The following is a 22,858-nucleotide window of genomic DNA, read 5'->3' on the forward strand; positions in this document are numbered from 1 at the left end:
GCTTGAGTCGGGAATTGAACCCGGGTCTCTGGCACTGTGAGGCAGCAGTGCTAACCACTGTGCCACCGTGCCGCCCAGACACAGTATAATGTGGATAAATGTGAGGTTACCCACCTTGTTAATAAAAACAAGAAGGCAGATCATTGTCTGAAAGGCTATAAACTGAGATAGGGGAATGTGCAACAATAGCTCAGTGTTCTTGTAGACTTGTCACTGAAGGTAACCATGCAGATGGTCAAGAATACAAAGGGTATGTTGGCCTTCACAGTGGGAGGATTCCAGTACAGGAATAAGGATGTCTTGCTGAAGTTAGACAGGGTCTTGGTGAGACCGCACCTGGAAATACTGTGTGCAGTTTTGGCATCCTTATCTGAGGAAGGATGTTCTGGTGATGGAGGGAGTGCAGGCAAGGTTTCCCAGACTGATCCCTGGATGGTGGGACTGACTTATAAGGAGAGGCTGAATCAGTAAGGATTATATTCACTGGAGTTTAGAAGAATGAGGTAAATTATAAAGTTCTAAACAGGTTTGGACAAGTTAGAGGCAGGAAGGATGTTCCCAATGGTGGGGGAGTCCAGAGCCAGGGAGCCACAGACTAAAGGTATAAGGTATACCATTTGGACTGAGAAGGGGAGAATGTCTTCACACAGACCCTGTGGCATTCTCTACCACAGAAAGCAGTTGAGGCCAAAACGCTGAATCATTTCAAGAAACAGTTAGATATAGCACGTGGGGCTGAAAGGAATCAAAGGAAATGGGGAAAAATGGGAACAGGTTACTGAGTTGGAACAACAGCTGCCATGATCGTAATGAATGGTGCAGCAGGCTTGAAAGGCTGAATGGCCTCCTCCTATTCTCTTTAATACTCCTAATGCCTTTAATACTCTCACCATCTTGAACAGATCAGCCCCTCCCTTTTAAAGTTGAGGGAAGTAACCTGTACAGGTGATATAATCCTTTGGAAACTGCTCTATACTCACCGTGCCCACTAGTGGGTACAGGAACCCTGCACCAACACTGGCCCGGATGTCCCGGATTGGCAGAACAAATCCCGTGGGTGCTCCCTTCTTCTCTGGCATGTGGGATAAGGACAGATGAGTCTTGGCCATGCAGATGGGCAGGTCAGCAAATCCCTGAATGAAAAGGACAGAACGCCAGTAACTCCCACTCAATGCCAAAGTAAACACAGGCCTCTACCATTACCACTAGTCCTACTCATCCCAGGTATCCATCACAGGCAGCTCAGTAGTAGAAACCAGCTTGCAGGATCACAATATGATGCCTCTTTGTGGATCATGTTAATCAAATTTGCCACTAGCACACATCACTGCAGGCGGAGTGCTCTCTCGCGCGAATGCGCGCGCACACACACACACACACACACACCCCTTTCTGGGTTGTGAAGAGTTTTTGGGGATATTTTTGAGGAGCCTGCCAGTTTCCGAGGTGACCCTGCAGGATCAGCGTTCTTACCTGTTTGGTGTAAAGCTCCACTTTGTTCTGGGCCTCAGGGCTCAGCTCCACATCAGCAGCACCGTAAATTTTCTGGGCAATGGTTCGGATTTTGTCAACAATGGGGAGCTATAGGAAACAAACAGAGGACAGTCAAAATCCACTTTTAATGGCAGGCATAGATTTAAAAATACAGGCTGACCCACTGAACACATCCAACAACCACTTTGCCAGAGTGCACAGTAGTCCCAATAATAAGATACTTTAACAGGCTAAAAGGGTCAACCTCTACCCTTTCTGATGTAAATCTGTTGGTCTTCCTGAGGATCTGAACTCACTACCCCTTTACCGTCCAACTGGAAAAGTCTCTGAAGACTTTACACCTTACTCCTAACTCCCTCATTTTAACAATAAACAATACTGGACAGCAGAGATAGAAGGTCAGTCACAAATATCGATGCTCAGCTAGAGGAACCTGATGGGAAACAAACATTACTTCTTGGTCAAGGCCATAAGACACTGAAGCAGATTTTGGCCATTCGGCCCACTGAATCTATTCTACCATTTGATCCAGGCTGATGTATTTCTCAACCCCATTCTCCTGCCTTCTCCCTGTAACCTTTGAACCCTATATCAATCAGGAACCTCTCCCTCTCTCCCTGACTTAAATACACTCAATGACTTGGCCTCCACAGCTCTCTGTGGCAATGAGTTCCACAGATTCCCCACCCTCTGGCTGAAGAAATTCCTCTCATCTCAGTTCTAAAGGGCCATCCCCCCACCCTGAGGCTGTGCCCTCGGGTCCTAGTCTCTCATACCAGTGAAAATATCTCCTCCACATCCACTCTATACAGGGCTCTCAGTATTCTGTACATTCAATCAGATTTCCCCATATCCTTCTAAATTCTATTAAGTACAGACTCAGAGACCTCAGTTGCTCCTTATAAGACAAGCCCTTCTCCCTGGGATCATTCTTGTAAACCTCCTCTGGACCCGTTCCAAGGCCAGTCTTAGATATGGAGCCAAAAACAGTCCACAAGATTCCAAATGTCTGACCACAGCCTGGTCCAGCCTCAGCAGTACATCTCTGCTCTAGTATTCTAGCCTTCTCAAAATTAATGCTAACATTACATTTGCCTTCCTAACTGACGACTAAACCTGCATGTTAACCCGAAGACAATCCTAAACTAGGACTCCTAAATTGCGTTGTGCTTCAGATTTTAAAAGCATTTCCCCCATTCAGAAAATAGTCCACGCCTCTATTCTTCCTACCAAAGTGCATGACCTCATGTTTTCCCAGATTGTATTCCATCTGCCACTTATTTGCCCATTCTCCCAGCCTGTCCAAGTCCTGCAGCTTCCCACTTCTTCATCACCACCTGTTTCTCCACCTAGTGACATCTGTAAACTTAATGGCAATGTCCTCAGTTTGTTCATTCAGACTATTAAAGTATAACGTGAATAGTTGTGGTTCCAACGCTGACCCCTGTGGAACTCCAGTCGTCACCAGCAGCCCTCCTGAAAAAGACCCCTTTATCCCTGCTCTGCTTTCTGCCAATCCTCAATTAGTGGTAGCTGCCTTGGTCTGTGACTGGAACAGCCATGAGATTAAGCAGCTGGGTTCTCTCTGATACCTGGCCCATCTCCTGATAACCTTAAGACTTCTGCGCCATCTGTAATACTCAGGTCAGGAGAGTGCAATGGAGTACACGTTTCTGTTTGGAAATGTTCTGAATCAAGACTCAATCTGAATTAAAGACTGAGACAAGATTATTCAGACTCCTTTCCTGTTTTTAGGGTTGTTCCATTTGGATTCTGCGGCCTGGTTTTAATTCGTAAACGTTGGTACATTTAGAACACACCATTGTTATCTGATCTTTATTGTTCTTCACTTTCATAACTGATCTGATTGCATCTCCTGCCTAGATTGGTGCAGCTCCCACACTGAAGAAACTCAACACCATGCAGGACAGCTCAGCTAACTGCCTCTAGCCTCCCTATAGCCTATGTCCAGGGAAACAACTAAATGTAGAGACAACGTCCTTTCAATGGTTAAGTGCACGTTAACTGCATATTGATTATACACAGTTGCTGGACATCAATAGATTCAGTACAAACAGACACAGATTGGCCAGAGGGCCTGAGTCCTGGGCAAATAGATAGCCAAGGTCTCTGCCACAGACACAGAAGGATCTTGTGGGGCAGTGGCAGTGTCCCTACCACTTAGCTAGGAGGCCCAGGTTCAAGTCCCACATGCTCCACAAGTGTGTGACAGCATCTCCAAACAAGTTGATTGAAAGCTCAATTGACACAGAGGACAAGTGGGCACCGTATGGACTGGGAGGCGTCATCATCCCCTCCCCATTCTGATTTAGCACGCCTGTTCCCCCCTTTTGTTCCTTTTCCCATTGCTGTGTTTTGCTGCCCCTGTTATTTGAAATGGGTGTACTTGCATAACTAACTAAATAAGAACATGTTGAAACTGGAGCTGTTGAGTTTTGGGGATGAATGTTTTTATGTCAGTAATTGCCTGTGTGTAAAGACGGACTCCCATTCCATCCTTCATTAACTGGCTTTCAGCACTCGCATAGTCAAGGCTAAGAATCAACTCAAGACAGAACAGGTCAAGCTATTGTGTGCAGTTCTGGTCGCCACACTACCAGAAGGATGGCAGAAGCTTTAGAGACAGAGAGCAGACAAGGTTCACCAGGATGTAGCCTAGTCTCGAAAGCACTGGTTATGGGGGAAGGTTAAAAAGCCTAGGATTGTTTTCACTGGAAAGACAGCAGCCGAGAGGAGACCTGATAGAGGTCTACACAGTTATGACAGGCATAGACAGGGTGGATAGTCAGAGGCGTTTCCCCAGGGTTGAAGATTCAGTTGCAAGGGGGCACATATTCGAGGTGAGGAAGGGAAGTTTAAGGGAGATGTGCAAGGGAAATATTTCACTCAGAGAGCGATAGGAGCCTGGAATGCACTGCCAGAAAAGGTGGTGGAAACAGGCATGTTGGTGACATTGAAGAGGCATCTGGATGGTTATAGGAATAGGGAGGGAATAGAGGGATATGGACCTAATAAGGGCAGAAGGTTTGTTTTTTAGTTTAGTTAGGGCATTGGTACAGGCCAAAGAACCTGCTTCTGTGCTGTACCTCTCTTTGTTCTTTGTTTAAAAGAGGTTTTAATGAGGAGGACAGGATGCTTGTAGGTCGTACAAAAGGGGGCTTAACTTACTTACAGTGTGGAAACAGGCCCTTCGGCCCAACACGTCCACACCGACCCGCCGAACCCATTCCCCTACATTTACCCCTTCACCTAACACTACGGGGAATTTAGCATGGCCAATTCACCTGACCTGCACATTTTTGGATTATGGGAGGAAACCGGAGCAGACACGGGGAGAATGTACAAACTCCACACAGTCAGTCACCTGAGGTGGGAATTGAACCCAGGTCTCTGGCGCTGTGAGGCAGCAGTGCTCACCACTGTGCCGTCCACAAATAGTTTTAAGACGATTAAAAGGAGTGGATATACAGAAGCTGCTTCTGCAGAAGGCAGCTCTGGAGGGATCTACATTTGACATTAGAAACTGGATAATTCAGTGGCAGCTAGGAACCACTCTCCACACAAAGAGAAATGTGAATCCTTCGGCCCTCCCCCAACCCGCAAACCAGACGATCCTGGAGGGCCGTGAGTGAAATTTCCAAACAGTGAATATTAGCGAGATATTTTAAGACTGCAGAATTAAGACATGGATCAACCAAATTCTAACTGAACATTGGAACAGACTCAAGGAACATAGTAACCTTCCCTTGTTCCAGTATTTGTATCTTTTTATTAAAACGCACCCAGGTACTCTTTAAAGTCAGGTAGTAATTTTCACAGACAACAGGAAGTAGCCAAGTAGGTTCTTACCTCCAGAGGGTACAGGTATTTGAAGTTGCTGTCCTGTTCAGAAGCTCTCTGTACAGCCCGGGCCAGCTCGACAGCCCCTCGCCCACCTTCGGCCCAGTGAGTACATTTCACAGCATCAAACGCACCCATCTCCTTGGCCAAGCTGCAAACCAGCTCAAGCTCAGCCTCGGTGTCTGTTCTAGAGAACGAGAGGGAGCTGCTAGTGACACAGGCCAACTCAGACCAAAACACAACAGGAACAAGCAACAGACGAGGAGCAAACACTCAGAATACTGGAGAAACTCAGCAGATCTGGCAACACGTGTGGAGAGAGAAACAGAGTTAACGTCTCCAATCCAATATGCTGAAGGTTTGTTTGTTTCAGATTTCCAACATTCTCTCAGAGGGGAGGGATCCTGTGGAAATTCCTTCCCACAGAATGCTGTCGAGGCTGGTTCATTAAGTATATTCAAGGTCGAGAGAGACAGATTTTAGATCAGGAAGGGAATCTGGGGTTATGGGGAAAGGCGGAAAAATAGCACTGGGGATCATCAGATCAGTCATGACCTCACTGCCTCCTCTGCTCCAATGTCCGAAGACTCAACGGACTGGCCAGGATAATGCTGGTTAACAGGGATAGGGTGGGGGTGATGCTCTTCGGAGGGTCATTGTAGACTCGATGGGCCAAATGGCCTCTTTCTGCACTGTGGGGATTCTATGATTGTAATGTCTTATGGTTAGAGATGACTTGAACTCATATCTGATCCCTGAAGCAGCACCATACTAATAAACTTGACCGATAAAGTATAACACCAAGCAGTGTACACACGTAGGCTGTACACTCCTAGAGCACGCCTGACCTCTCACCTGACTAATCTACAGGCACAGAAATAGACCCTTCAGCCCACTCCATCCTCACCAGTCATACATAGCCACCTCACTATTCTATCCCATTTTCCACCTAATGTCCCAAAAGTCTCGTGTACCTTGGCATCACTACTGCACATTCCAACACTTTTTCAGTGTGATGAAGGTTTCTAGCTGCCTCACAGGGAGTGAGTTCCAGATTCCCCACCACACTCAAAACCCCAGCCCCTTAACATAAATCTATGTCCCCAGTCATCAATCCTGTCATCAAGGGAACATTTTCTTCATGTCTGCACTATCAATGCCCCTCATAATTTTATCCATCTCAATCATGTCCCCTCTCAATCTCCTCTGTTCCAAGGTAAACAAGCCCAGTCTGTCCATGCACAAAGAGATTTAATTCGCATGTGAATAGTTTAAGGAAAGCTTTATCTCTGCAATTATCAGACTTTTGAACAGATCTCTCAAACATTCAGGCACCTTCTCTGCTGCTGTAACACTGTATTCTGCACTCTGTTCTGCTACCCTGATACACTTTGTATGGTACATGTTGCCTGTAGAGCACGCAAAACAACACTTCTCACTGTATCTCAGTACATGTGACAACAATAAATCAATCAACCGTCCTTCATCATTGAAACTCTCCAGCCCAGGGAAATCTCCTTCTGCACCCTCTCCAGTGCTAGCACATCCCTCCTATAATGTGGATTCCAGAACTGCACACAATGCTCTAGCTATACGAGTGACACAAAAGTACACCTTTTCACACCCATTGAAACAGGCGAATGTGATCATGTGAAGCATTATGTGGAGGTGCCGGTGTTGGACTGGGGTGTACAAAGTTAAAAATCACACAACACCAGGTTATAGTCCAACAGGTTTATTTGGAAACACTAGCTTTCGGAGCGACGCTCCTTCATCAGGTGACTCGTGTCATGCAATTGAAATGATATATTGAACAAGCCCAGATTGCTGTTAAGGTTCTAGGTTTGTTTAATATATCGGTTCAGTTGCCTGACACTGTAATCTTTTACTATAAATTCTGCGTCTTATGATCCTGCTCCACTCGCTACCTGATGAAGAATCAGCGCTCTGAAAGCGAGTGCTTCCAAATAAACCTGTAGGGCTATAGGTTAGCTTAGTTTAGATTCCCTTCAGTATGGAAACAGGCCGTTCGGCCCAACAAGTCCATACCAACCCTCCAAAGAGTAACGCATCCACCCCCATTCTCCTACCCTTTATTTACCCCTGACTAATGCACTGAACACTACGGGCAGTTTAGCATGGCCAATTCACCTGACCTGCACATCTTTGGACTGTGGGAAGAAACTGGAGCACCCGGAGGAAACCCACGCAGACACGGGGAGAATGTGCAAACTCCACACAGTCAGTCGCCCTGAGGCTGGAATTGAACCTGGGTCCCTGGCACTGTGAGGCAGCAGTGCTAAGCGCTGAGCCACCATGCTGCCCTGATGATTTGTACCCATGTGAAGTATAGTATTTCTATCTACAGGATAACTTGGTTGGTGTTGTAGTGGAGAGTGCGCCAAATTGCTGCTTAAGTTCCTCAGCGTGTCTCAAACTGCCCCAGCACCACCCATCCCCAAGTCTGTGCCGTGCTGACTGCTTACTTGAAGGCGTTGACTGCAACCACCACCGAAACTCCAAACAGGTTTGCGTTCTCGATCTGTTTGCGGAGATTACTGCAGCCCTTCTCCAACAAATCCAGGTTCTACACAAAACCAAACAGAGAGGTCACAGGCAGGTCAATTGTCAGCAAACACAAAGCTGAGAACCGCAACATGTAGCCCAGTCAACCAGAACCAGCGCAATCCACTACCGGGTACTTATGTTATTCAGAACATGATCAAGAGTGAATCTATCAGCACTTTTGTGTCTGTTTGCTATGCTTGATCATTCCAGACTCTGGTTAAGGTCGAGAGCCTGGTGTTTACTATTACACAGCACACAATGCTGAGACAGCTAAACCGATTCCCACTTCAAAATAGTCTCATTCCCTTAGTTTGGATCAAGAATCTCCAATTTGTTCACCACCTGTGGGCGGTACGGTGGCTCAGTGGTTAGCACTGCTGCCTCACAGCGCCAGGGATCTGGGTTCGATTCCCACCTCGGGTGACTGTCTGTGTGGAGTTTGCACATTCTCCCCCGTGTCTGCGTGGGTTTCCTCCGGGTGCTCCGGTTTCCTCCCACAGTCCAAAGATGTGCAGGTTAAGGTGGAATGGCCATGGAAATTGTCGAGTGCCCAGGGATGTGCAGGCTGGGTGGGCCATTAGCCATGGGAAATGCAAGGTCATGAGGATAGGTTAGGGGGTTTGGTCTGGGCGGGATGCTCTCTGGAGGGTCAGTTACGATTGGACAGGCATCCACGCCATAGGGATTCTACGATTCAGCACAGAAAGTAAAGCCAGACATGAGAAAACACAGACAATCAGCATTTACCTCTTCGATGTATTCCTTTGGTAGGGGAACACCTGCTGTTACCTGCAATAAAATTCCAGAAAATATTGTTAAAACTGTTCTGAAACTCAGGCATGAGAAGATGACTTGCCTTTTATGGCCTTAGATTACCTTAAGTAGGTTTTGCAATCAATGCAGTAACTTTATGAAGTGCAAACATTGGAAAATTGGGAAATATTAGCCACAACTCTGGGGAGAATATCATTTTTTTTTGTGAACCACTGAAACAGAATCCATGAGAGACATCAGCACCTCCACCATGTAGCATTCCCTCAGCACTGCCCTGAAACCTAGGTTTGTGGCTCACCTCCTGGATTGGGACTTGAACCTATTGTCTGAGATTAGATTCCTGCCCTTTGGCCAAACCAGTCCACACTGACCCTCTGAAGAGTAACTCACCCAGACCCATTCCCCTACCCTACATTTACCCCTGACTAATGCACCTAACACTATGGACAATTTAGCATAGTCAATTCTGCACATCTTTGTGACTGTGGGAGGAAACCGGAGCACCCAGAGGAAACCCACACCGACACGGGGAGAATGTGCAAACTCCACACAGTCAGCCACCCGAGGCGGGAATTGAACCTGGGTCCCTGGCGCTGTGAGGCAGCAGTGCTAACCACTGAGCCACCGTGCTGCCCTAATGACAGCATCATTGAGCGATAAGTGATTCATGAGAGTTGATTAGCTCATTTGGCTGGACAGTTGGTTTGCAATGCAGCGTGAGTTCAATTCTTGCACTGACTGAGATGACCGTGAAGGTCCCACCATCTCAGCCTTGCCAGAGCCGTGGTGACCTTCAATTTAAACTCACCATCAGTTGTCACTCTCTAACCAGAGTGCAGCCTGATGATCCACTGGAACTCTGGTGACTAGTTAGAACATAGAACATAGAACAACACAGCACAGAACAGGCCCTTCGGCCCACGATGTTGTGCCGAACATTTGTCCTAGCTTAAGCACCTATCCATGTACCTATCCAATTGCCGCTTAAAGGTCACCAATGATTCTGACTCTGCCACTCTCACAGGCAGCGCATTCCATGCCCCCACCACTCTCTGGGTAAAGAACCCCTGACATCCCCCCTATACCTTCCACCCTTCACCTTAAATTTATGTCCCCTTGTAACACTCTGTTGTACCTGGGGAAAAAGTCTCTGACTGTCTACTCTATCTATTCCCCTGATCATCTTATAAACCTCTATCAAGTCACCCCTCATCCTTCGCTGTTCCAATGAGAAAAGGCCTAGCACTCTCAACCTATCCTCGTACGACCTATTCTCCATTCCAGGCAACGTCCTGGTAAATCTCCTCTGCGCCCTCTCCAAAGCTTTCCTAAAGTGAGGCGACCAGAACTGCACACAGTTTTTTTCCATTGAGCCAAGACTGACTGATCTATAAGCTCAACTGAAACTACTTTTTGGGAAAGAAGAGGCATTTCAGAGCTTTAATCTCGTACCTTCTCTGCTGACACGGTCACCCTCCCTCGCAGGCTGCCCACACCTTGAACATTCTAATAAATCCCAAGCTGGACATGTAACCACATCAATGCAGACATGACAGGGGCAGTCGCTTGGCCCTGTCACAGCTCACCGACAAAAGGGAACTTTCCTTCACACCTCTGTCACGAGCAGGCTTGACCATTCCAGCGCTCACCTGCCAACTTCTCACCACCCCCCACCTCAGCCACCCCGTTACCTTCAGTTTAGTCAATCGTTGACTACCCTACATCATTCCAGTCACTCAGCACCTGGTGCTCGCTGGTCTACATTGGCTGAGTCCAGCAACACCTCAACGTTAAACGTATTCAACCTGCAGTTTGAATCTCTCCGTTGCCTCACCCCTCCCCCTCCCTTGGTTCTCCTTCCGCCCAGCATAATGCCCCCAGATTCCCCACTCCCTTTGAGGTCTTCACCTTGAGCACTCCATCACTTGGTATGGAGCTTTCCTGTGGCATCCATGCCAGGTTCCTCACTCTTCTGTGCCGAGACATTCTGTGGGCACTAGACATGGTCACAGTCATAGTCATCCAGCACGGAAACAGACCCTTCGGTCCAACCAGTCCGTGCCGAACATTATCCCAAACTAAACAAGTCCCACCTGCCTGCTCCTGGCCCATATCCACCCAAACCTTTCCTATTCATGTATCCATCCAAATGTCTTTTAAACGTTGTAAATGTACCCACATCCACCACTTCCTCAGGAACTTCAATACAAATGGAAATCATCCTCAGTGTGAAACATTTACCTCTCATGTCTTTTTTAAATCCTCTCCTCTCACCTTAAAAACATGAGCTCTAGTCTTGAAATTCCCCATCTCAGGAAAAAGACAACTACAGTTACCCCATTAAACTATTTGGCCCTATTCCTGCTTTCTAACAGGGGTATTCAGCTGTAAAAACCACTCACCGTCATGATTTGGAAATATATTGCTATTCCTTCACTGTCATTGAGTCAGAATCTTGGAACTGCCTCTCTGACAGCACTGTGGGTGGACCCACCATCGTGGCAGTTCAACACGGCAGCTCACAAGTGCCTTCTCAAAGCTAATTAAGAATTGGCCAAAACATTGTCCTGAGCAACAGCGCATCCCTCAAATGAATAAATCTACGGAAATGTGCAGCAGGCTCAACAGCCTCCTCTTCCTCTGTGTTTGTATGTCGCTGGGTCAAAACCCTGGAACTCCCCCTCGCAGCTACTAGTATACCAGGAGGACCGAAGTAGCTCACTGTCACCTTCTCCGGGTATCTTGGATAAGCCTAGCTATAACCTGCCACAACCAAAGAATCAAACGAAGAGGCATCATCATGGGCTGTAGTACAGAGGTTCGTATCATCTCAAGGCTGTCCGGTGTGACCCTTCACAGGCTGTAATGGTCAGTACGGTCATAGAGATGTACAGCATGGAAACAGACCCTTCGGTCCAACCCGTCCATGCCGACTAGATATCCCAACTCAATCTAGTCCCACCTGCCAGCACTCTGCCCATATCCCTCCAAACCCTTCCTATTCATATACCCATCCAAATGCCTCTTAAATGTTGCAATTGTACCAGCCTCCACCACTTCCTCTGGCAGCTCATTCCATACACGTACCACCCTCTGTGTGTAAAACTGTTGCTCCTTAGGTCTCTTTTATATCTTTCCTCTCTCACCCTAAACCTATGCCCTCTAGTTCTGGACTCCCTGACCCCAGGGAAAAGACTTTGCCTATTTATCCTATCCATGCCCCTTATAATTTTGTAAACCTCTATAAGGTCACCCCTCAGCCTCTGACGCTCCAGGGAAAACAGCCCCAGCCTGTTCAGCCTCTCCCTGTAGCTCAGATCCTCCAACCCTGGCAACATCCTTGCAAATCTTTTCTGAACCCTTTCAAGTTTCACAACATCTTTCCGATAGGAAGGAGACCAGAATTGCATGCAATATTCCAACAGTGGTCTAACCAATGTCCTGTACAGCCACAACATGACCTCCAAACTCCTGTACTCAATACTCTGACCAATAAAGGAAAGCATACCAAATGCCTTCTTCACTATCCTTTCTAACTGTGACTCTACTTTCAAGGAGCTATGAACCTGTGATTCCAAGGTCTCTTTGTTCAGCAACACTCCCTAGGACCTTACCATTAAGTGTATAAATCCTGCTAAGATTTGCTTTCCCAAAATGCAGCACCTCGCATTTATCTGAATTAAACTCCATCTGCCACTTCTCAGCCCATTGGCCCATCTGGTCCAGCTCCTGTTGTAATCTGAGGTAACCTTCTTCGCTGTCCACTGCACCTCCAAGTTTGGTGTCATCTGCTTAATACTGACCATTTCCCTCACAGCTCGATAAACTGCTTGGGTACATCAGATTCTTATGGATCTGGCAGTGTAATGTGGAAAAGATTTTTCCGCTTGCGGGAGTCTAGCACCAGACGGTATCATCTCAGAATAAAGGGGGGCACATTTAAAACAGATGAGGAGGAATTTGTAACAAAAACAGAAATTGCTGGAGAAACGCAGCAGGTTTGACAGCATCTGTGGAAACAGAAACAGAGTTAATGCTTTAAGTTCAGGAACAGTTTTTATAAGAAGGGTCATTCATAGGTCATTCAGCTCTGGCTGATATGTGAATATGTTAGACTTCCAGCTTCTGCAGTTCTTTGTTTTATTTACATGGGGAGGAATTTCTTTGGTGAGTATATTCAGGGCCGAGAGAGACACATTGTTAATCACTAAAGAAATCAAAGGTTTGGGGGAAACAGCAGCAAAGTGGAGTTGAAGATGATCAGATCACTGCATGATGAGGCAGACTCGATGGGCTGAATGGCTTACTTTGTTCCCAGGTTTTATTATTCTACATTAAAAGGAGCTGTGTGAACACATTTCATTGGTCTTACCGTGGGGCCACCTCCATGCATTTTCAGAGCCCTCACTGTGGCAACCAGCACAACCACATGGGGACACAGTCCAGAGGACCTGCACTTAATGTTGAAGAACTTCTCCATCCCAATGTCCGCACCGAATCCAGCCTCCGTCACTGCATTAAAACAGAGCGCAGAATTAAACCGGCAAGAAACACACTGAAACAGAAACAGCAAGGCAGTCGTTCAAAGTCAGAGAGCTGTACATAGCCTTTGGTCCAACTCATCCATGCCGACCAGACATCCGAAACCAAACTAGTCCCATTTACCTGCACTTGGCCCATATTCCTTTGAACCCTTCCTATTCATATACTCAGAGAGATAGGGAGGACTGCAGATGCTGGGGAATCAGAGTCGAACAGTGTACTGATGGAAAAACACAGCAGGTCAGGCACTTTCCGAGGAGCAGGAGAGTCAACTTTTCAGGCTTCCTCAGGAATGGGGACGGGGACGGGGGGCTTGCTGAGAGATAAACAGGAGGGCTTGGTAGGGTGGGGGACGGGGTGGGGGTGGGGGGGAGATAGCTAGGAAGGCAATAGGTAGGTGCAGGTAGGGGGTGATGGTGATCAGAGCAGAGGGTGGAGCAAACAGAACATAGAAAAATACAGCGCAGTACAGGCCCTTCGGCCCTCGATGTTGTGCCGACCGAAGCCTACCTAACCTACACTAGCCCAATAACCTCCATATGCTTATCCAATGCCCGCTTAAATGACCATAAAGAGGGAGAGTCCACCACTGCTACTGGCAGGGCATTCCATGAACTCTCAACCCGCTGAGTAAAGAATCTACCCCTAACATCTGTCCTATACCTACCACCCCTTAATTTAAAGCTGTGTTCCCCTAGTAACAGCTGACTCCATACGGGGAAAAAGGTTCTCACTGTCAACCCTATCTAAACCCCTAATCATCTTGTAACCTTTATCAAATCTCCCCTAAACCTTCTTTTCTCCAATGAGAACAGCCCCAAGTGCCTCAGCCTTTCCTCGTATGATCTTCCTACCATGTCAGGCAACATCCTGGTAAACCTCCTCTGCACTCGTCCCAATGCCTCCACATCCTTCCTATAGTATGGCGACCAAAACTGCACACAATACTCCAGATGAGGCCGCACCAGAGTCTTATACAACTGCAACATGACCTCAGGACTCCGGAACTCAATTCCTCTACCAATAAAGCCCAGTACACCATATGCCTTCTTCACAGCACTATTTACCTGGGTGGCAACTTTCAGAGATCTGTGTACATGGACATCAAGATCCCTCTGCTCATCCACACTACCAAGTTGCCTACCACTAGCCCAGTAATCCATCATCTTGTTATTCCTACCAAAGTGAATGACTTCACACTTAGCTACATTGAACTCCATTTGCCACCTTTCTGCCCAGCTCTGCAACTTATCTATATCCCGCTGTAACCTGTCACATCCTTCTTCGCTGTCCATAACTCCACCAACCTTCGTGTCATCTGCAAACTTGCTCACCCAGCCTTCAAGCCCCTCCTCTAGGTCATTTATAAAAATGACAAACAGCAATGGTCCCAAAACAGATCCTTGTGGAACACCGCTAGTCCGGGTGTTCCAGTTTCCTCCCACAGTCCAAAGATGTGCGGGTCAGGTGAATTGGCCATGCTAAATTGCCCGTAGTGTTAGGTAAGGGGTAAATGTAGGGGTATGGGTGGGTTGCGCTTCGGCGGGTCGGTGTGGACTTGTTGGGCCGAAGGGCCTGTTTCCACACTGTAAGTAATCTATTCTAATCTAATCTAACTGCACTCCAAGATGAACCTTTACCATCAACTACTACCCTCTGTCTCCTTCCAGCCAGCCAATTCCTAATCCAAACCTCCAACTCACCCTCAATGCCATACCTCCGTAATTTTTGCAGTAGCCTACCATGGGGTACCTTATCGAACGCCTTACTAAAATCCATATACACCACATCTACTGCTTTACCCTCGGCCACTTCCTTGGTCACCTTCTCAAAGAACTCAATAAGGTTTGTGAGGCACGACCTGCCCTTCACAAAACCATGCTGACTATCCTTGATCACATTATTCCTATCCAGATGTTCATAAATCCTATCCCTTACAATTCTCTCTAAGACTTTGCCAACAACAGAAGTGAGACTCACTGGCCTGTAGTTACTAGGGCTATCCCTACTCCCCTTCTTGAACAAGGGGACCACATTTGCTATCCTCCAGTCTTCTGGCACTATTCCCGTAGACAACGACGACATAAAAATCAAGGCCAATGGCTCCGCTATCTCCTCCCTAGCTTCCCAGAGAATCCTAGGATAAATGCCATCAGGCTCAGGGGGCTTATCTATTTTCATCCTTTCCAGTATTCCCCAGACCTCTTCCCTACATACCTCAAGGCCATCCATTCTAATCACTTGTGACTCAATATTCACATCAGCAATAATGTCCTGTTCCTGAGTGAAAGGTACGAAGGAGGGGGGACAAGTAGAACAGTTCAAGAGGGCGGTGCCGAGTTGGATCTGGGCCGACGTTGAGGGGAGGTGGGATTTGGAAACTGGTGAAGTCACCATTGATGCCGTGTGGTTGGAGGGTCCCAAGGCGGAAGATGAGGCGTTCATCCTCCATGCATCGGGCGGCTTGGATATGGCAGTGGCAGCGGCCCAAGACTTGTCCCCCCCCCTTATCTCCCTCAACATTCCTGTTGAAGGGTTTATGCCTAAAACGTCGACTCTCATACTCCTTGAATGCTGCCTGGCCTGCTGTGCTTTTCCAGTGCCACATTACTCACGTACCCATCCACATGCCTTTTAAATGCAATTGTACCAGCCTCCACCACTTCCTTCAGCAGCTCATTCCATACACGTACCACCCTCTGTGTGAAAAAAGTTGCCCTGTAGGTCTTTTTTATATCTTTCTCCTCTCACTCTAAACCTATCCTCTCTAGTTCTGGACTCTCTACCCTGGAGAACATACCGTGTCCATTTACCCTATCCATGCCCCTCAATTTTATAAACCTCTATAAGGTCACCCCTCAGCTTCTAATGCTCCAGGGAGAACAGCCCCAGCCTGTTCAGCCTCTCCCGACAGCTTAAACCCTCCAACCCTGGCAACATCCCTGTAAATCTTTTCTGAACCCTTTCAAGTTTTACAACATCTTTCCGATAGCAGGTGCTAATGAACCAATATCAGGCGTGATAATTTCTGCTAATTTCTCAGTACTGGACAGCAAAGAGCAGTGCGACAATATCAGTTTCCTGCCACTAAGTGGAGCTGGAGTGCTAGAGTGAGTCTGGAATGGTAATGATTGTGATCTGCAGTGTGCAGACTGTAAAATACCTGCATTGGAGCGATGCTGGTTTACCTCCCTAAGAACTAATGTCAAGGAAGGGAAAAGTACAGGGTTATCTCCTGTCTCCCTAGTGGCAGAACTGTTCAGTACAGAATTATTCAGCCCACTTGTTCCACACAGGAGCTTCCTCCCATCCTTATACGACCACATGTTATTCACAGAATCATGAATGTTACAGTACAGGAGGCCTTTTGACCCATCATATCTATACTGGCCCCTGAAAGAGCTAAGCAGCTCATCCCATTCTTCAGCTCTATCTCCATAACCCTCTCACATCATCACTTTCCAGCTCTCTTTTGAACCCTCCTATGGAATCCAGCTCCACCACTCCCCCAGGCACCTGTATACTCCAGGGAAAATAGTCTCAGCCTATCCAATGTCTCCTTATTAACTCAAACCCTCTAATCTCAGCAACATCCTTGCAAATCTTCTGTGCACCCTTCCAGTTTGATAGCGTCCTTCCTATTGGCAGGTCGACCATAATTGTACACATACTCCAAATGTAGCCTTACCAATGTCTGGTACAGCTGTAACATGGTCTCCCAATTCCTATATGCCTGCCTCACCACCCTGTCTACCTGTGACGCAACTTTCAAGGGACTGTGTACCTACACCCTGAGGTCTCTCTGTCCTACAACACTCCCCAGGGCCCAACCATTAATTTTGTAAGTCCTGCCCTGGTTTGTCTTATCAAAATGCAGCACCTTGCATTTATCCAAATTAAATTCCATCTGTCATTCCTTTCCCCACTGGCCCAGCTGATCCAGATCCTGTTGTATTCTTAAGTAGCCTTCTTCACCGTCCATTACCCCATCGGTTTTCATGTCATCCACAAACTGACCATGCATGCATCCTATAGTTCTCATCCAAACTGATTCTGTAAATAAAGAACAACAGTGGACCCAACACGGATTCTTGAGATGTTGATGCTGATGAAGCTTTTTGTCTAACACTCAGGAGAACAAACGCATAGGAATGTCAAGTGTTAAACAATAACAGTCATTTATCCCGTGAGCCTGTTAAGAATTCCCCAGAGACTATCTGGAGAGGCTAGAGTTTCCTGTTGCTTTCTCCATGCCAACATCTTTGCAAGTTTGCCAACCAATCAGCAGCCTTCAAATTTGGCATTCGAGAGGAAAAGCTACAGGAAAATGCCTGTCTTTCCATCAACATTCCAGCTCTGTCCCACCACGTAAATGTACACCTCTGCTAAGTCAAGGCTGGCTTGCGGGAAAATAGAACAGAACAGATAATTCCTAAATCCGTCCCTTTTGAATATATTAAAATAGCGATTCGGAAGAAAGTGTTTGGCACAGCGGACGCTCAGCTGTTGAGAATGTCAAGACATTGGCTGATAGACTTTTCGACACAAAGAGAATTGAAGGAGACTTAGAACATTACAGCACCTCAATGTTGCACCAACCTGTGAAACCACTCTGAAGCCCATCTAACCTACAGTGTTCCATGATCATCCATATGTTTACCCAATGACCATTTAAATGCCCTTCAAAGCTGGCGAGTCTACCACTGTTGCAGGTAGTGCATTCCTACTACTCTCCGAGTAAAGAAACTACCTCTGACATCTGTCCTATATCTATCACCCCTCAATTTAAAGCAATGCCTCATTGTGCCAGCCATCACCATCCGAGGAAAAAGGCTCTCATTGTCTACCCTACTTAACCCTCTGATCATCATCTATGTCTCTATTAAGTCACCTCTCAACTTTCTTCACTCCAATGAAAACAGCCTCAAATTCCTCAGCCTTTCCTCATAAGACCTTCTTTCCATACCAAGCAACATTCTTGTGAATCTCCTCTGAACCCTTTCCAAAGCTTCCAAATCCTTCTTATAATGTGGTGACCAGAATTGTACACAATACTCCAAGTGTGGCTGTACCAGAGTTTTGTACAGCTGCAGCGTGATCATCCTGATGGGATTGGACAGGCTAGATGCAGAAAGAATGGTTCTAATGTTTGGGAAGTCCAGAACTAGGGGTCACAGATAAGCCGTTCAGGACTGAGATAAGGAAGAATTTCTTCACTCAGAATTGTGAACCTGCAGAATTCTCCCCCACGGGAAGCTGTTGGGTCCAGTTTATTAGATATATCCAAGAGGGAGCTGGACATGGTCCTTGGGCTAAAGGGATGGAGGGGTGTGGGAGGAAAGCAGGAAGTGGATACTGAGATTGCATGATCAGCCATGACCATATTGAATGGTGGGGCAGGCTCGAAGGGCCGAATGGCCTAATGCGGCATCTGTTTTCTCTGTTTCTATGTTTTTGATTGACCTTGATCTGGACTGGTACCAGAATGGTGTTTCCCTGAACTTTCCCCGTAACCATTACTCACCTACAAAACCAGCAGGTCCAACCAGTTTGAGAGCTATTTTGTCAGCCAGGATGGAGGAGTTGCCGTGAGCGATGTTGGCAAAGGGTCCAGCATGAACAAACACTGGGGTCCCCTATATGAAGAAAATACAGTCAGTGACTAATTCCACAGTGACTATGTCTGGATTGAAAACAGATAGCCATAATTGGGAAGAGACCAGGACAACATAGAAACCACCAGGCTAACCACGGCATGAAGGGCCGAATGGCCTATTCCTGCTCCTATTTTCTAAGTTTCTGTGCTGTTGGTCAAGTGACATATTACTGACTAGGTGAAGGGTTATTTCTACATCTAACCCAGAAATTCACCTCAAGACAAGGACTGCTATGAACTCAACAACAAATCATATTTATATAGCGTTTGTAACATATTAAAATGTCCCAAGTTTCTTCACAGGAATGTTTATTTCAAATATTTATTCATTCATGGGACGTGACGTCAATGATAATCCCAAGCTGCCCTTGAACTGTGCTCATTAATTTCAGAGTCAAACCACTTTTCTGGTGGCTCTGAGTCACACGTAGATTTCCACCAATCGCACTCCCCTACTTTGTTGTAAAAGAACACAGAGTGATGCAAACTGATATCGGGCAGGATGACCAAAAGCTTGATCAAACAGGAAGTGTCTGAAGAGAGGGAAGTGACGAGAGATGGAGACATACCAGCAGGATATCCCTGAATTGAGCGCCTAAAGAACAGAAGGTAATGGGCCAGTGATGAAGTGGTTAAAAATCAGTTATAACCAAGTGGCTGAAATTAAGTGGCCTGGAGGGGTTCTGATGCTGGGGAAGATTACAGAAACGGGGAATGGAAAGGAAGAATCTGAAAACAATAATTCTTCAAAGATCAACTGGGCCAGTATATTCATAAAACTGGCTATTGGCACATTTCCAGTGACCATTTCAAATGATAATGCAGAATAATTAAATTGACAGAAAAGACTGTCTAGATCATCTACCCTACCAGTAAAGATGTGGTGCACGATTAACCTGTACACAACACCCTTTGGCATCAGGTTGTTAGTTGCCCTGTATGAGTTAGCTATCAGGGTGTCAACTGTAGCTGTGAGAGAAACATTCACCAGTCAGCGGGCCCAGAGTTCAAATCCCACCCCAGAGAATGGAGTAGTATTGGAGGCTGACACTCTCACTGCAACGAGGGGAACGTGGATACTGCAGATGCTGGAGATTAGAGTCAAGATTAGAGTGGTGCTAGAAAAGCGCAGCAGGTCAGGCAGCATCCGAGGAGCAGGGCGAAGGGCTGATGAAGGGCTCCTGCCCGAAACGTTGATTTTCCTGCTCCTTGGATGCTGCCTGACTTGCTGTGCTTTTCCAGCACCACTCTGATCTTGACTCCCACTGCAGCACCAAGAGAGTGTGACAATGACAGAGGCAATGTCTTTCAAAGGGGGCACTGGAAGAACTCCATTGCATCTTTCTGCTGGAAGTCAAAGATCCCACAGCCACTCTTTCATAAAAAAGGTCAGGGGAGTGCTATTTAACTCTCACTTGGTTGTGCAAGTAGTTTGTTGCTCGGACCTTACTGGAAGCAGACTGGCCACCTCAGCTCCCATGTAACGACAGCGACTACACTTCAAGGGAATTCTCACAGGCTGAGGGGCATCCTGAGGCTACAGCAGACGCTGTACTATTGTCAGCTCTTTCTCCCTATTCTTAGTAACGTTAGTCTTGTCCTGAATTTCATCCTCAACAAATGATAGTTAAAAGAATCATGCCAATTGAGCAAAGGTACCATATTCATTTTGTCTATTTGATAGTCCCCTCTTTAAAAGCAGCTGCAGTCAAACCAAAGTCGTCACACAAAATCTGAAATCTTTAATTCAGTGTTACACTTATCCCATCTCCATTCAAGGTGAAATTAGCACATGCTCTAGATGTCAATGGGTTAACAGATAGGAATGAAACAGTACACACCTCCAAGGTCTGCATGAGATTGGGTTTAATGGCATCCTTCATCAGAACAGCCAGAGCTCCACTGATACCCTGGGAGAGAAAAATAACTGATTGGGATTTCCTTTAATGTAAGGCAGGCATGCAACAATAGACAACAGACAATAGGTGCAGGAGTAGGCCATTCTGCCCTTCAAGCCTACACCACCATTCATTATGATCATGGTTGATCATCCTCAATCAGTATCCTGCTCCTGCCTTAGCCCCATAACCCTTGATTCCACTATCCTTAAGAGCTCTATCCAACTCTTTCTTTAAAGTATCCAGAGACTTGGCCTCCACAGCCTTCTGGGGTAGAGCATTCCACACACCCACCACTCTCTGGGTGAAGAAATTTCTCCTCATCTCTGTTCTAAGTGACCTACCTCTTATTTTTAAGCTGTGTCCTCTGGTTCGGGACTCACCCATCAGCGGAAACATGCTTCCTGCCTCCAGAGCGTCCAATCCTTTAATAATCTTATACGTCTCAATCAGATCCCCTCTCAGCTTTCTAAACTCAAGGGTATACAAGCCCAGTCGCTCCAATCTTTCAGTGTAAGGAAATCCTGCCATTCCAGGAATTGACCTTGTGAACCTACGCTGCACTCCCTCAATAGCCAGAATGTCTTTTCTCAAATTTGGAGACCAAAACTGCACACAGTATTCCAGGTGTGTCTCACCAGGGCCCTGTACAGCTGCAGAAGAACCTCTGCTTCTATACTAAATCCCTCTTGTTATGAAGGCCAGCATGCTATTAGCCTTCTTCACTACCTGCTGTCCCTGCATGCTTGCTTTCATTGACTGGTGTACAAGAACACCCAGATCTCTCTGTACTGCCCCTTTACCAAACTTGACTCCATTGAGGTAGTAATCTGCCTTCCTGTTCTTGCCACCAAAGTGGATAACCATACATTTATCCACATTAAACTGCATCTGCGATCCATCTGTCCACTCACCTAACCTGTCCAGGTCACCCTGTAATCTCCTAACATCGTCCTCACATTTCACCCTGCCACCCAGCTTAGTATCATCAGCAAATTTGCTAATGTTACTTTTAATACCTTCATCTATATCATTAATGTACATTGTAAAAAGCTGCATCCCAGCACTGATCCCTGCGGTACCCCACTGGTCACTGCCTGCCATTCCGAAATGGAGCTGTTTATCAATACCCTTTGTTTCCTGCCAGCTAACCAATTTTCAATCCAAGTCAGTACTTTGCCCCCAATACCATGTGCCCTAATTTTGCTCACTAACCTCCTCTGTGGGGCTTTATCAAAGGCTTTCTGAAAGTTCAGGTACACCACATCTACTGGATCTCTCTTGTCCATCTTCAGAGTTACATTCTCAAAAAATTCTAGAGGATTAGTCAAGCATGATTTCCCCTTCATAAATCCATGCTGACTCTGACCTATCCTGTTACTACTATCCAGATGTGTCGTAATTTCATCCTTTATAATAGACTCCAGTATCTTGCCCACCACTGAGGTCAGACTAACTGGTCTATAATTTCCTGCTTTCTTAAAAGGTGGGACAACATTAGCCACCCTCCAATCTGCAGGAACTGATCCTGAATCTATAGAACATTGGAAAATGATCACCAAAGCATCCACAATTTCTCGAGCCACCTCCTTCAGTACCCTGGGATGTAGACCATCAGGCCTCGGGGACTCATCAACCTTCAGACCTAACAGTCTCTCCAATACCAATTCCTGGCAAATATAAATTCCCTTCAGTTCAGGTCCTTCAGCCACTGTTACCTCGGGGAGATTGCTTGTGTCTTCCCCAGTGAACACAGATCTGAAGTACCCATTCAATTCTTCTGCCATTTCTTTGTTCCCTGCAATATATTTCCCCTGTTTCTGTCTTCAAGGGCCCAATTTTAGTCTGAACCATTTTTTTTCCTTTCACATACCTAAAAAGGCTTATACTATCCTCCTTTATATTTTTGGCCAGAGAAGATAGGCTGCTCCTGAGAAACATTACTCTTTGTTAATAATGGCATTTCCAACTCCAAGCATTGCACAGAGTTACCTAGTACTGAATTAACAACTGGAGTGAGTGATCATGCAAGCACGGGTTAGCTCAGTAACTCGGAACATGAGCA

General features: G+C 46.5%; 1 protein-coding gene across 1 annotated transcript in view; it reads right to left on the reverse strand.

The window, feature by feature from the left end:
* The window catches only part of mthfd1b (methylenetetrahydrofolate dehydrogenase (NADP+ dependent) 1b), a 104,082-nt gene that overhangs the window by 11,101 nt on the left and 70,123 nt on the right, over positions 1-22,858 (reverse strand). Inside the window, exons 19-26 of the mRNA XM_060829507.1 lie at positions 20,737-20,805; positions 18,764-18,875; positions 13,070-13,209; positions 8,671-8,712; positions 7,842-7,942; positions 5,365-5,542; positions 1,474-1,581; positions 981-1,133 (exon numbers count right to left, since the gene is read on the reverse strand). Coding sequence (XP_060685490.1) covers positions 981-1,133; positions 1,474-1,581; positions 5,365-5,542; positions 7,842-7,942; positions 8,671-8,712; positions 13,070-13,209; positions 18,764-18,875; positions 20,737-20,805 — 903 coding nt within the window. The remainder of the gene's footprint in view (positions 1-980; positions 1,134-1,473; positions 1,582-5,364; positions 5,543-7,841; positions 7,943-8,670; positions 8,713-13,069; positions 13,210-18,763; positions 18,876-20,736; positions 20,806-22,858) is intronic.

Source organism: Hemiscyllium ocellatum, chromosome 8, assembly GCF_020745735.1.
Source record: "Hemiscyllium ocellatum isolate sHemOce1 chromosome 8, sHemOce1.pat.X.cur, whole genome shotgun sequence".
NCBI classification, from domain to species: Eukaryota; Metazoa; Chordata; class Chondrichthyes; order Orectolobiformes; family Hemiscylliidae; genus Hemiscyllium; species Hemiscyllium ocellatum.